The sequence below is a fragment of the Schistocerca gregaria genome, chromosome 2 (assembly GCF_023897955.1).
Source record: "Schistocerca gregaria isolate iqSchGreg1 chromosome 2, iqSchGreg1.2, whole genome shotgun sequence".
Classification (NCBI taxonomy): Eukaryota; Metazoa; Arthropoda; class Insecta; order Orthoptera; family Acrididae; genus Schistocerca; species Schistocerca gregaria.
The window spans coordinates 115392247-115407278 of record NC_064921.1 but is presented as its reverse complement, the minus strand read 5'-3'; the positions used below and the strand labels follow the sequence as shown (position 1 = coordinate 115407278).

At 45.2% G+C, this 15032-nt stretch overlaps 1 protein-coding gene across 27 annotated transcripts in view; it reads left to right on the top strand.

Annotated features, from left to right (window-relative positions):
* Positions 1-15032, top strand: part of LOC126336460 (uncharacterized) — a 231731-nt gene that overhangs the window by 51108 nt on the left and 165591 nt on the right. For 4 of the 27 annotated variants that reach the window (XM_050000194.1, XM_050000195.1, XM_050000192.1 and 1 more), the window contains exon 3: positions 10333-10495. The exons of 19 other annotated variants lie outside the window; for them this stretch is intronic. In XM_050000194.1, the coding sequence (XP_049856151.1) occupies positions 10333-10495 (163 nt within the window). Of the gene's footprint in view, positions 1-8123; positions 8166-10287; positions 10555-15032 lie in introns of those variants that run through there. 4 more of the 27 variants (XM_050000183.1, XM_050000189.1, XM_050000193.1 and 1 more) reach the window with 3 other exon arrangements.

Here is a 15032-nt window from a genome sequence, read left to right as displayed (position 1 = left end):
AGCGTCACCTGTTTTCCTCCGTCAAGCTCGAACAGATTTGTTCTTTTTAGTCTTTGGTTTGGTGCTAATTTCCCGAGATATTTGGCCCGGTCACTATCAATGGACCACCCTGTATATAGGAATGAAAATAGCTCTGAAGCACATATCTTCTGGTGTACACATACTTCTGTGTAATCCCAGAAGTATGTGCCTCAGCGCTATTTTCATTACTAGATACTTATGGCTACAAATAAGATGCTACAAAAAATTCGACATTTCATATTTGGCTTAAATCAAATAATATAGCAAAACTAAAATAACTGAGCTTATAACGCTGGAAACATATTCTGGCTAACATACTACACCAAGCACACGAACAGATAGGCAGACTGAATTAATTCCAGCTACTGTAAGAATGTAGTAAATTCCATCACTTAGGCGTAAACTCTGTGTAAAACACAATGCTCTCTAAAATTAAATATTTACATGTCTATATTGTTCTGTGATTCTTGTCCAACTCTACCATACGTAAAAGGTGTTATCGTTTCAATCTGAGAAAATGCTCCTGTCCCTTTTATAAGTTTTTCAGTAATGTTTTATCTCAGTGAGTACCGTTATATGTGGGGAGCAAAGATATTGCATCGTGTTATGCACTATATAATATAATCGATATTATTATTAGGCTAATGTTGCTTTTTATCTCCATTTAAACTAAACGTACTATATAGGCCTATTAAGTATCTCCTGTAATTATCTACGAAATAACAGCAAAATCTGATCAAAATACCGGATCTAATACCTGCCATCAAACACAACATTCCCAAAATACAAACGAACTGGTGAAACATGACTTTAGAAAAGAATGAAGAAAGTGTTTTTTACGAGATCTTTATTGCACTGCATCATATAAACTGTATATTTCTGCGGTACACAAAGAAAACTTCATAATACGTATTCTTTAGTCATCACAACTCTGTCAAAGATAATGGTCATGGAAGAAGACAGAGATAAATCGTGGTCAAGGAAAATAGTGTAACATGACAGAGCTGGAAGGATACAACACCTACAGCGCCTAAACCTGTAATATATGTGAAGAGGCGATTCGAGAGGCATTCTGTTGATCTCACCTTCAGACCAATTTCTAAGAACTACAGAGCTGGGAACAGCTTTCGTAAAGAGGAACAAGACAGACCAAGATAAAGAAGACGGTGACGTTCATGTCAAACAAACCAATGAGGTTATGATGACATAAGGCGGTGATAGAGGAGTAGAAGAATAAGAGGGCGCTCATGATGAGGAAGCTGATGACGATAATTATGATAATGACATTGTAGAGGATGACTGAAATGAGGAAGAATAATATGATGACGTAGATAATGAAGATGACGATGATAATGATAATGAAGAGGATGATTGTGTTGAGGAAGACGAAATTCGTGTCTGAAGGTGGCCAACGAATTGTCAGCAGATGTCGATTATGTGTAACAGAACTGGTAGAGAGATTATTTTCTTACTACCTTCAAAAATGGTAGACAGTAATTCACAAGATAATGAAATATCAACTAAAGTATTAAAAAGAGAGTTCGAGAAGCACAGATTACTTCTTCATGTTTAAAATGGCTGGAGAAAATATCTGGGAAGACTCAGATGCAGATTGGTAAATTGGACAGCAGCTTGATAAGTATTAACTGAGAAATGAAATGCTTAGATAAATGACGATAAATCTATTCCAATAAGCTGCATCCTTGTTAAATTGCCGATTGAACTAATCCTTGGTACGTTGATGATGCTGGGGGGAACACCTGTCCAGAGGTTGCTGTTTGTTGTTGCTGAGGTTGGACACTTGCTGTTTCAAGTACCAACAAGAAGTATTCGCTGGTTGTAGGCATTATGATCAAATTGCTATGCTAAATGCTTTAGGTCCAAGTGAGGTATGGACGTCAGACTCTGATCATCAACAAGTGCCGTTTAATATATAGTTTTATCACTAGCACAAATACGCAAGCTGTGTGTATTTCTTATCTAATAGAACAACTAATGGATGATATTAGTGCCTCATGCGTTTTGTGCTTGATTTTTGCAAGCTACTTTTTGAGAAATAATAGAATTTTCCTTTCGTAAAAAGTCTGAATCTTTGTTTCTGATCAGAGACCCATAATTAGCTCTCTCATTAAGATAAGCTGTCTGTATGTGTTTTGTACTCGATAAACGAAAGCTAATTTTAAATAGCCTCATTCCCGTATCGCTGATTCTGTCGTTTAGGGGCAGTTTCCCACCCCAAAGGCAAGACGCTGCCCTGAAGCTCTGTCCGGTCCTCAGTTCTCTTTGACAAGGCTCTCGGCAAAATGAGGGTAGCTCCTTATAACAGATAACTTTAGCTTGAGATATTGAAGAACTTAATTGTGGGCAGATGACCAGGAGACGTATCACTTGAGGTTAACGTTGATATAGTGTAAATGCTAATCTACAATTGTTCTACACCTTTTACAACTGGCTAGTGACACATGGACGCATAAAACCATATATCTAAGGTTACCGAACACGGCATTGATCGAACATAAGAAGTTTATCTACACAGCAGCAGAGTGGATTCGGTTAAGAAGAGTCGTGTGAAATACTCGTTACCATATGATACTGAACTAATATCTAGGGGTATATTTTGTCATGTGATCGGAACAAAGAATTTTTGAATAACTGAACACAGCGTATTACAATGGATGTCGAATCCTCAACAGCAACGAAATGAGACATAGAGTGTTTTCACTATACATACACGATTTAGCACATAAAGTCAGCAGTGCGTTGAAGATTTTCGTCTATGTCTAATACCGGATAGTTCCATTTAAAGAGTACCTACTCTCGGAAGTCCAATGCGTGCTTGGTTTATCCTGTGGCAGCGATACTTCGTAGATATGCTAATACGTTAAATCGGAACATATTTATTCTGTAGAATACACTATTTACAACTGTGACCATTATGTGCAACTCTGGGGCTATACACTTTTTGTATGATGGTATGACACCCACGCTCATTTGACAACCTGTAGTGTGAGAGAATAGTATTGGCCATCGAGAAGAGAGAATGCACGCAGTTTGCGGAAACTGTTTTGTGTAAACGGCAGCAATTCCAGCGTTATATCGAGAGAGAATCACGAACTGAATGGTTTCAAGAGAGGCTCAGTCTCACTCAATGATTTAAAGAAGATGGTAATGAAATTTGAAGACACTGGTGAACTTGTTGTGGCACCTGGGAGAGGAAGGCATCCTATGCCGTTGGAAATTATTGACAAGTGTGCTGTTGCTGTAACTGACCATGCAGCACATGCCCTGGATACTGTTTCTGTTCGTACAGTGTCACAAGAACTGTCCATCCCATGGTCAACAGTACGGAAACCGTTGCGATCTATTTTACACTGGTATCCGATCAAGATTTAGATAGCGGAGCAGCAGCTACATGATCGTCTGCAACCACGATCTGAATCTGCTCTCTGGTTCCTCGAACGCGTCGATGTGATGACATGTCGCCAGGCAGTATTCTGTGGAGTAACGAGACACATTTTACACTACAGGGTGCAGTGAATACACAAAACTACCGCTGTAGGAGTACTGTCAAACCGCGTGTTGTGCACGAGGTGTCGTTGCACTCGCCTTATGTGACTGTGTGGTGTGGATTCACAAACACCATTCTTCTCGGTCCTTTCTCTTTCGAAGAAAACACGCGCAGACCGCCTGACACAAGATCGGAGATACCTGCATGTTACTGAGACCTCCTTATACAGCATGTGATTCCTACTTTCGAGGAGCGCATATCTGTGAAAACCACTGGTTTCATGCAAAATAGGCGACACCTCACGTCGCTCGCCCAATGAAAGATGTGCTTAATGTTGAGCCTTGTATCACAAGGAATCAAGGAAGGGGATGTTGTTATGGGTGGCCGGTATCCTCTTTCTAGATCACAAATGCACACGTGGATAAAACGGTTCTTTCTGTACATAAACTTTTACTTAGCTAGAATAGATTTCATGCATTGTGGTACAAGCTCATCAGTAATAGACCACTTGCAGACTGATGTAAAGTACAAGTCCCGCTATAGTCACTAATCTGGTCGCTATGTGCTGTCGTAGCCTGTTACGAACTGAGCCCGCTCTGTGAGTGAATGACAGAAAAGTGGAATAGTGAGTGACGCCCTCCGGTCAACAGAGGCGGCCTAAATACGTGCTGTCGAGAGGGCGTTGGCGGCATGTTGCTTGTGAGTGTGTCTCTGGCCTCTCTCGTCATAGGCGCGCTTGATCCAGCGCCTACTGTCGATTTCGCGCTACATCTTTGCCGACAGGTGTACTGACAGTATCTTACGCCAACACATTCCTCCAGCCCCCCCCCCCCCCACCCCCACCCCAAAAAAATGCCACAATGTTGTCGTGTAGGGAGGATTCAAACGACAATGGGGTGGGGGGAGGGGAGGGGAGGGAGAGAGGCAGGACGCTGGATGTAGAGATGAGGTCGGAGACGTACCCCACCATCTGACTTGGGAAGTGACAGGAAGATGCTCTGGAAAACTGTTGCAAGGACTGAGGCTTGCGCTGGGACGATGCGGCGACAGCAAGGGCGATGACGGGTCCGTATCATCGGATCGTCGAGAGGGGACGACGGGGCAGAGTGCGCTTCGTCCATCTTCTCCTCCTGGATTACACTGGTGGCGCCACCGGCGGCTATGAAGACCACGTGGTCCCGTGAGGCCGTGCATCTGGGAGACGAAAAGCAGCAGAATCATTGCGGGAAATGATACACACGAATTTGGTACTGGTGGCGACGCTGCAAGCCATCGGCACCAGCAATCAAGTACATAAGAGAGCCAATGCGTTTCTGGATTACGCCTCTTTCCTAGCGCCCATGGTTGCCATAAACCCTGAAAAGAAAGAAATCGCGCGGCGCAAATCGATACTTGCGGACCATTGGAGGCAATAGATGCTGCAACGGGTGTAGCAAGTATAGCAGCATTCGATAGCGGCGGCCATGTAGAAGTTCCGCCGGTGATGATCCATCTCGAGGATGGGAGCGACAGGAGGAGAAAAAGAGTTGCAGTGTGGGTGGTGCGAACCGTTGTTTAAAAGTGCGTTCAAAACGTTTTGCTTTTCCATTGGACTGTGGGTGAAAAGGGGGATGACGAATGCCATTTCGTTCACAAAACTGTTCAAAATCATGTGAACTGTCATCCGTTGCCCGACCTAAGCACTTCCGGCAAACCTTCGGTGCAAAATATGGAGGACAACGCTTGAATGGTGTTACGTGATGTAGTAGAAGCCATAGGCACCGCAAAAGGGAACGTGCTAAAAAAACGTCTACCACTAAGAGCCAACGAGTGTTCCAAAATGGACCTGCAAGGTCTCTTTTAGGGACGCACGAGTTGCTGACTTCTGATTTTCGTCATTTGCACGTTCTTTTTTGATCCCAGAGTGCGACAGTCTGCGCTTTATCAGCAGTTTCCGAATTTTGTAGTTAAAGGGCTGTGCGTCTTTACTGTCCATAGTCCACTTACTCGACACTTACGTATCTAAAGGGGAATTTACAATCCATTCAAAATTTTCCTCTAATTCCACTGAGCCAGTCTTACTGGAAATTATGATGTCCATTTACCTTCCGGGTTGGGTGCTAACAACTGTTTACTTGCAGTCTGTAAGATAAATGTTCTTCTAGCCTTCTTGATGGATTTATTAACTTTATTAACGATCAACCGGGTGGCAGAAACTATAGATGGAAAGTTCATAAAGGAAAAAGCCAGTTTCAGATCAGGAAGATCTTGTTGTGGGCAAATACTTAATCTGACGCAACATATAGAAGACGGGTTTTTAAAAAAAATTACAACTGGAGCACCTTTCATAGATCTTACTGCTGCATCCGACACGGTAAAACACGGAAAGCTTTTGCGCACATTATATCACCTGACAGGGGACAAAAGGTTGACGATGGTTATTGGTAGTCTTCTGCAGAATCGAAGATTTTAGAATCGAAGATTTTATGTCTCCCTAAATGGTAGGAACAGTAGATGGCGACTGCAGAATAATGGCTTACCACAAGGAAGTGTACATTCTCCCATCCTTTATGATGTGTACACTAATGACCAACCTATACCTCAAGATGCAAGACTGTTCGTATATGCTGATGACACAGCTGTGGTGGTCCAGGGGTCCAATTTTGATGCAACATCTGGAAATCTCTCAAAAGCGCTTGAAGAACTAGCTCAATACTACGACGCCAATCACCTCATACCAAAAGAGCAAATCGCACCTGGAAACAAACTTCCTTATACAGTGTGGAGAACACTAAATGGGCTGAGGGCTGGTGTACCCAGATGCAAAACTAACCTGTGCAAGTGGGGACTGTTGACTAACGTTGACGACGTTCTTTGTGGATGCGGAGAAGTACAAGATGTTCAAAAATGGTTCAAATGGCTCTGAGCACTATGGGACTCAACTGCTGTGGTCATAAGTCCCCTAGAACTTAGAACTACTTAAACCAAACTAACCTAAGGACATCACACACATCCAAGCCCGAGGCAGGATTCGAACCTGCGATCGTAGCAGTCGCGCAGTTCCGGACTGAGCGCCTAGAACCGCTAGACCACTGCGGCCGGCAAGTACAAGACGAGGCACATCTGCTCATGTGCCGACTACTGCCGGAGCCCTGCAGTGTTAGTGACCTGCTACAAGCCAAGGACAATGCCGTAGCGGTCGCTAACTATTGGAAAAATAAAATTTGATCTACACACGGAAAAGTAAAGTAAGTAACAATTCGTTGAAAGTACCCTGTCGTTGAAATTACCCTGCAGAAATATTAATCCATGCTGTCTCTACAGCCATCCATAGTTACGGAAGTGTTGCCAGTGAAGGATTTTGTGAAAGCACTGTCTTCTCAATTATGTCCCATAAATGTTCGACGGGATTCATTTCATGCGATCTGATTAACCAATCGCTCGATCTGTCAATAACGTTCTTCAAACCAATCGGTAACAACTGTGGTTCGGTGACATGGAGCATTGTCATCCACAAAAATACCATTTTTGTTTGGGAACATGAAGTCGATAAACGGCTGAAAATAGTCTCCAAGTACCCAAACATCTAGAGGATCCAGTACATTCCATGTAAACACAGCTCAAGCCACTACGGAGCCACCACCAACTTGCACAGCTTCTTGTTGACAACCTGGGTCGATGGGTCTGTGCCACACCCGAAACCTAGATCAGCTCTTACCATCTGAAACCGGGACTCATCCGACTAGGCCACAGCTTTCAAATCCCTAACATCCAACTGATGTGTACACGAGTCAGGGAGAGGAGCTTTGGTCATGTCGTGCTGTTAGTAAAGCTACTTGAATCAGTCGTCTGCTGCTTAACGCAAAATTTCGCCACACTGCCTCTACTGATACGTTCGTCGTGCGTCCCACATTGATTTCTGCAGTTATTTCGCGCAGTCTTGCTTGTCTGTTAGCACTGGCAACTCTACGCAAACGCTGCTGCTCTCGGTCTTTAAATGACGGCCGTCGGTCACTGTATTGTCTGCGATGACAGGTACTTCCTGAAATTTGGAGTTCTCGGTACACTCTTGACACTGTGGATCACGGAAAACTGAATTTCCTAATCGTTTCCGAAGTGGAATGCCCCATGCGGCCAGCTCCAGCTACCCTTCGTCATAAAATTCTGTTAAACCTCGTCGTGCGGCCATAATCTCGCCGGAAACTTTTTCACATGAATCACCTGAGTATAAAAGACAGCTCCCTCAATGCACTGCCATTTTGTACATTGAGTATGCGGCACAGAGATTTTGTACCTTGTGTACCCTACCGCCATCTGTGTATGTGCATATCACTAATGTTAACCTTTCGTCACCGCAGTGTAGAGCAATACATACGCAATAAATACCTAATAACTTGTGAAACTTACATATCCAATGGCTTTTGATGAGGTCCATTTGATTTTACGTTTTGCGGCGTCGAATGGGTGGTCGCTTGGAATAGCCACTATCATGTTAGGCTAATTTCATTAAAGCTCTAAGAAAGGGCGTCTCACTTCGCTGGGTTCCAGTTAGTGGGGGAAGTGGGTGGTGTATATAAGTCGCAGAGAAACCTCACACCGGCATCAGTCATTGCCTGCTCCACCTGTACCACCTTCAGCAGCAGCAATGAGGATCCTGGTGAGTGGTTTCTCAATAGAAAGTTCTGCTTCTGAAATCGGTCCGACTTACAGTAATTACTTTCATATAGTTGCTGTCAAAGAATAAGTTTTTAGTGACACGTAACACTCGGATTTTTGTCACTTTTTACTATTATATCTACGATGGAAGAAAGTTCTTGCGTCAGTTTCTTAAATAACTCCCAGTAGCGTCTTTGCAGCAAATACAAGTACATCCATTTCTCAACTAATGTTGAAAAGAAACACTAGATATAAAGCAAGAGTAACAGGTAAATAGATTGGGGACTTATTAACTTACAGATTCGCTGTAAATATTATTCAGTGCGGACACACATATGTTTACAGGAAACTTGCATGGTCATCATTTCCAACTTTCCGATGCACTTCTTTCTCGTCTGCCAATAAAAATTATACTTGAGGAGCAAGGGAAGGGTGCATTGAGGTGGTGTATCAAAACGTGAACCGCTTGACAAAGTCTACTTCCTTACTATAACGGCGTATTGATGTACCAGGCTACCGAGGTTCCATATTTGCGTATAACTGTCATTGAAATATACCAAATATGATATTCAGAGTTTCATTTACATGTTCATTGAGCGTATTTTTCAGTCTTGTGCTATGATGCTGAACGAATAAGTTTTACGTCTACAGCATACTTTCTAGTAAAAAAAAAAAAAAAAATAGGGCAGCATACAGATTTCCTCACACTGGCAGCAAACGTTGCGCCCACTAACAAACAACAAAGTTTCGTTCAGTATGGTTTCGTTCGTAGCGTGTAAATGCTCGTAGCAATATGCTACTTCTACAATGCACATATAGTCGGTTTTATCAACATTTATTGAGCGTAATTAAAGTGAATACTACGTCAAGTGTTAATGATTCCGAACGGGACCGAAATAAATGTTATTCTACTAAGGAAAATCAGTTTATAGTGCACACTCGCATTAAGTGCTCGGACTGCGTTCAATGTGTAGGCAACACAGTTGACGTTTGAGCTGGATTCCATTACGCAGTGCACTTTCTGCACCTACTGTTTACTCCTATTATGAAAGTTTTTCTTGTCTTCCATTATTGAAGACTACTGTGAATTTTCTACAATAAATATTGTTGGCGTCGATCACGTCCGCTTACTTAGCTGAGTGGTAAGCTGCTTGCGTCCCAGGCAGCGGGACCGGGTTCGATTCCCAGCCGGGACTGGGTGTTGTGTTGTCCTCGTCATTTCATCCTCACCATCGGCACACAAGTTGCCCAATGTGGTGCCGACTGAAATAAGACTTGCACTTGGCTGCCGAACCCGAACTGGGCCTCTGGGCCAACAATGCCATACGATCATTTCAACATCAACCACAAGAACAGAGCAAGGTTCATTCACTTTTGTTTCTGTTTCACAGTTATAAAGCACCTTTATTATTTCCATGGGACGCAAGTTACTTTCTACTTGGTATTTTCTTGAGTCCTTTTATCATATCCAACTACACAAACTTCTAGTTTTTATAGTATATTTTGCAAGTCTTTCTATTCTAAGACGTAAGTGAAACTATTATGCATTGAATGAGTCATATAAAATGAAAGGTCGCATCTCACAAGGAAACAGGACTGAATGGCAGGGACCTTCGTGGTGAGCCACTTCCCTATACGTTAGAAGGTGTTCTTGCTACATAAACGAAGGGTAAATCCATTTTTATGGGAAGTTTTCATTTTACCTGCACAGAATGAATAACTCAGTACTGAAGTATTATTTATCTAATAATATATATTAAACCGTTGTTATAAACACGTTTTCACACACAAATTTATCTGCAAGCGTTTGTACTAAGAATATCGAAAATGGGAGTTACGGCAATGTGAATGTTCGTGCCGAACAGACCTTTATAGAGCGTTGTTTGACGTGAGTTATACTTCATTCACATTTAGAGATGTAGTTCTCGCAACGAGTTGCACAGGACGATATTATTGCACAAAAACAGTTCCTATTATTAAGAAGTATTACTCAAAAGGATGATGAGTGCTGTCAATGTGCAAGTAATTATCCACTAAATCTCAAAGTGCCCCTCACAGAAAATATAGCTCTCATTCATTGGAGGCTGGACTTTGCTGCTGATAACCTTCGCTTTCATTTTCAGGTGTGCGTGTTACTCTTTGGACTGGCTCTGGCCGAGGAGAAGCAGGTGGAGAAACGGGGAGTGGTAGGCTCCCTGGGTAGATATGGCGGAGGCGGATATATCGACCACGGAATCGGAGCCAGCAGCTACAGCAGTGGCGGCAGCAGCGGTGGTTATGGGGGCGGCTATGGGGGCAGCTTTGGTGGTGGTTATGGAGGCGGCTATGGAGGTGGCGTCAGCTCTGCAGTTGGAGGAGGTCAAGTGACCAACATCGCCATCACCAAGCAGGTCCCCGTGCCGTACCCAGTACCAGTGCAGCGTACTGTCCCAGTCCCAGTCAGGGTTCCTGTCACAGTGCCACTCAACAGGCCGGTACCGGTGCCCGTCCCACAGCCGTACCCTGTCCCCGTGCAGAGGCCAGTCCCAGTACCCGTGAGTGTCCCTAGCCCAGTCCCCGTACCAGTACCACAGCCCGTTGTCGTCAACCAGCCGGTACCTGTCGTCGTGAGAGGCGGAGCTGGTGTCGGCGGAGGTCTCGGAGGCGGCTACGGCGGCGGCATTGGTGGAGGCTACGGAGGAGCCATCGGCGGTGGCTACGGCGGTGGCTACAGCGGTAGCTATGGGGTTGGCTATGGAGGTGGCTACTCTGGTGGCATTGCTGGAGGCTACGGCGGACACGGGAAATACGGCCACTAACATCAGCAGATGAACCCAACACCTTAGAAGAAACATGCCACCAGAGATTCATTGTACATTTCTTACAATGTTTTGCAACAACAGCAGCAAATAAAAAGCATTTCTAAGATACACATCTCGTTAATTATTAGCACCAATGAAAATGCTCCCGGGTTTATACTAGGTATTTTGTTCAGTGTTAATCATCATTTGATGTCGTACTGTTTGTGGTCAGTCCAGGACATTTATTTTCCCTCTCATAATCCTAGTCCTATTTTCTCTCAGTGTTAACTGAGAGCATTTTGATAGGAGAATTTAAAAATTCTAGTTTATAACCTAGAAGGGTTGAATGAAAAGGAGTGCTTCCACCTCCGTTAATTGGTTTTGGATGGGAATATTTTAATAAATCCAATGCAGAAATATTCCTGTGATCTTTAATTACCAATCTTCACTTTTCCAAATACTCACCACGCAATTGGATACATTTGTGCCAACGATGAACAAGTTTTCTGAAGCTGTCATGGTAGGACTTGACACTCAGTTTCAGCTCCTAGTCGCACACTTCTCTCAACGTCTTCATCAGAAGCATAGTTATGTCCCGCTGGTCGTTTCTCATTATCGGGAACAGATGGAAATCAGACGGTACGAAATCTGGACTGTATCTAGGATGCCGTGTACTTTCATTTCAGGAGTCAGCATGTGGGGTACCCATCGTGCACAGATCTCTCGACAGCCAAACAAAGCAATAATGTGACGCACACGTTCTTGTGAAATGCCGATTGTGCTTGTAATTGCTCTCTGAGTAATATAACGAGCGTCCTGAATCAATCTGTCAACATATTACTTGTTAAACTCGGTTGTTGGTGTCAAACGACTTCCAACTCTTTGTTTGTCATGCAGGTCAGATGTTCCCGCCTCAACAACTTACTCTCCCAACGATGCACAGTACTCACTTCAACACAATCACCACAAACTGCTTGCATTCTCTGATGGATCTCTACCGGCCGGTGTGGCCGTGCGGTTCTAGGCCCTTCAGTCTGGAACAGCGTGACCGCTACGGTTGCATGTTCGAATCCAGCCTCGGGCATTAATGTGTGTGATGTTCTTAGGTTAGTTAGGTTTAATTAGTTCTAAGTTCTAGGCGACTGATGACCTCAGAAGTTTAGTCGCATTGTGCTCAGAGCCATTTTTGTGTCAATCTCAAAAACAAATGCAGCAACTTGTCAGTATTGGTGCTATCAAAATAATATTTGACTGTCCTATACCATAACATCATCTGGATTTCGTACAAGCAATATAACTTCTTGAACCTGTTCAGTACTCAAATACACGTAAGTGTTGGAAGGAGCTTTCTAATACTTCATAACCATTCAGTCACGGACCCAAAGATAATATGTTACCATGTCAAAGTATCTTGAAATAGGGATTATTCATGTTATTAAGTATATTATGCCACTCTCCGTTTCTGGAGTTTTATCTGTGTATTTCATTGTTATTTACACTGACCTAAGTGTTGTGGTTGGCAGGAGAGCCAACACCGTGTTACTAAAGGAGGCCGAAATGCTCGCGTTTTAGCTCACGCAGGCTGGAGTGAGGCCCGGAACATGACAAGGGAATAAGAATTGAGAAAAACGGACGTAGCTGGTGGAATACTTAACTTTAATCCATTAATGACGAACGTCGCTCTTGACATTACATGATTCACAGTATCAATAGTAACGGATAGTGGCGCCTTGCTAGGTCGTTGCTAATAACGTAGCTGAAGGGTATGCTAACTATCGTCTCGTCAAATGAGAGCGTAGAAGTCAGTGAACCATCGCTAGCAAAGTCGGCTGTACAAGTGGGGCAAGTGCTAGGAAGTCTCTCTAGACCTGCCGTGTGCCGGCGCTCGGTTTGCAATCACTGGTAGTGGAGACACGGGGGTCCGACGTATACTACCGGACCGTGGCCGATTTAAAGGCTACCACCTAGCAAGTGTGGTGTCTGGCGGTGACACCACATTCCTCCCGCGCAAATCGGCATACGGTTGTGTCATAAGGCTTCCGCCCGCCATGGGGAGGACCCCATGTTGACGTGTGCGACGAGGTGGGGAGCCTAATAACAGGCGAGGCTGTGCCACCCGCACCCTGCCATTCGGACCGCGGGGAGCTAGGAAACGCCTGAAAACCTGCTCCAGGGTGCACGCCAACATGCGGTGTATGGGCCAGTAGAGCGAGAGGAGGACCCGAAGGGTCGACCTCCATCGGGCCGGGGCACCCGACGGGCGAAGACGACATATGGTCCGGAGCGGGCAAGAGTCCCATGTAGGAGGACAACTAGTCCCGAGAAGCGATCGGCGTGACCCAGGGAGGCGCCCGGCGATTGCAGCGACGCGTCCACTGCGGGCGTCGCCGGCAGGAGAACAGGCGGCGGTGGCGGCGGCGCGTCGCCATGGGGCAAAATGGAAGGCAGCGTCGGTAACACCAGGGGCTGAGGCGACCCAGTACATAGGTCCCCTGGGCGCTAACCGGACGCCACCGTCGCTGAAAGCAGACGCCGACCGGCAGATCCCATGCGACGACAGAGGCGCAGCTGGTTGAGATGCCGGCGCACCTCACCAGAGGCCCCCAAAACCAGATACGTAGCGCATCCAAGGCAGCGAAGAATGCGCGCTTCGAGCCAACGCCGTGAACCTCGGTAGTGGCGATATTAGACAAAGTCGCCTGGAGCAAAAGCAGGTGTCTGCCGCTGCACAGGAACCTGAAGGTTTGATGAGGGCGACCGTGGAGCAACTCAGCCGGCGAGCGACCTTCTCGGGGCTGAGTGCGATACGAGGACACAAAGAGCAATAACGCGTCCTCCCGAGAATGCGACTCTTTCAACTTCAACAACTGTGACTTGAAGTCCTGACCAATCGTTCAGCGGCACCGTTTGACTGTGGCGAAAACGGCGCGGACGTCAGATGTTGAATACCATTGGCCTTGCAGAATGACTGAAATTCTGCGGACATGAATTGTGGGCCATTGTCGGAAACAATGGTCTGTAGAAGACCCTCAATGCAAAAGATAGCGGATAACGCTTGTATAGTGGCAGATGACGTCGTGGAAGACATCCGGACAACAAAAGGAAAATTATTGAATGAATCTACCACAACCAACCACTGAGCATTCCAGAATGGACCAGTGAAATCGAAGTGTATGCGTTGCCAAGGGGAAGTGGCTTTTTTCCATGGAAAGAATTTCCGCGGTGGTGCTGATTGTTGTTCGGCACACACCATGCAAGAAGAGCACATATTCGTAATCGCGGCATCGATTCCGAACCAAGTACAGCGCTGACGAGCCAGTTGTTTCGTTCTCACTATACCCCAATGTCCTTGGTGGAGAAGCTGTAAGACAGAGGACTGTAACTAACGTGGCACCACGACCCTGGACTGATCATTATCAGAACGCAACAGCAAAACACCACGTCGTACAAAAAGCCTCTCCTTGTGAGCAAAAAATCGGCGAACCAACGGGTCCCCGACCCGTGACTTTGACAAGGGCCATTGCGTAGCAACAAAACGCAGAACGGTAGCAAGGACAGGGTCGGCAGCTGTGGCTGTAGCTACACGACGAAAATCAATAGGAAACGATTCGACCACATAATCGGTTTCCGCATCAATGAACATGCAAGCAAGTTCGGAGGAATCGAATGCCCTATCCTCAGCAACAGGCAAGCGGGACCACGCATCGGCGTTTCCGTGCTTAGCAGTGGACCGATACAAGATATCGTAGCGGTACTACGAGAGGAAAATAGACCAGCGAATGAATTTCTGCGCTGTACGTGGAGGTACAGGATCCGTCAGATCAAAAAGCGATGTCAAAGGTTTGTGGTCCGTGATTATGGTGACCTGACGACCCTACAAGAAATCATGAAACTTTGTAACAGCAAATACGAGAGCCAATGCTTCTTTCTCGATCTGTGAATAATTTCTTTGCGCAGACGAGAGCAATTTGGACGCAAAGGCAGTAGGGCGATCGTGCGATATATCTTTGTGCGCATGCACAGCACCGATCCCGAAATCTGATGCATCCCCCATTAACAACAAAAGAGGCTTCTGGGGATCGAATGGC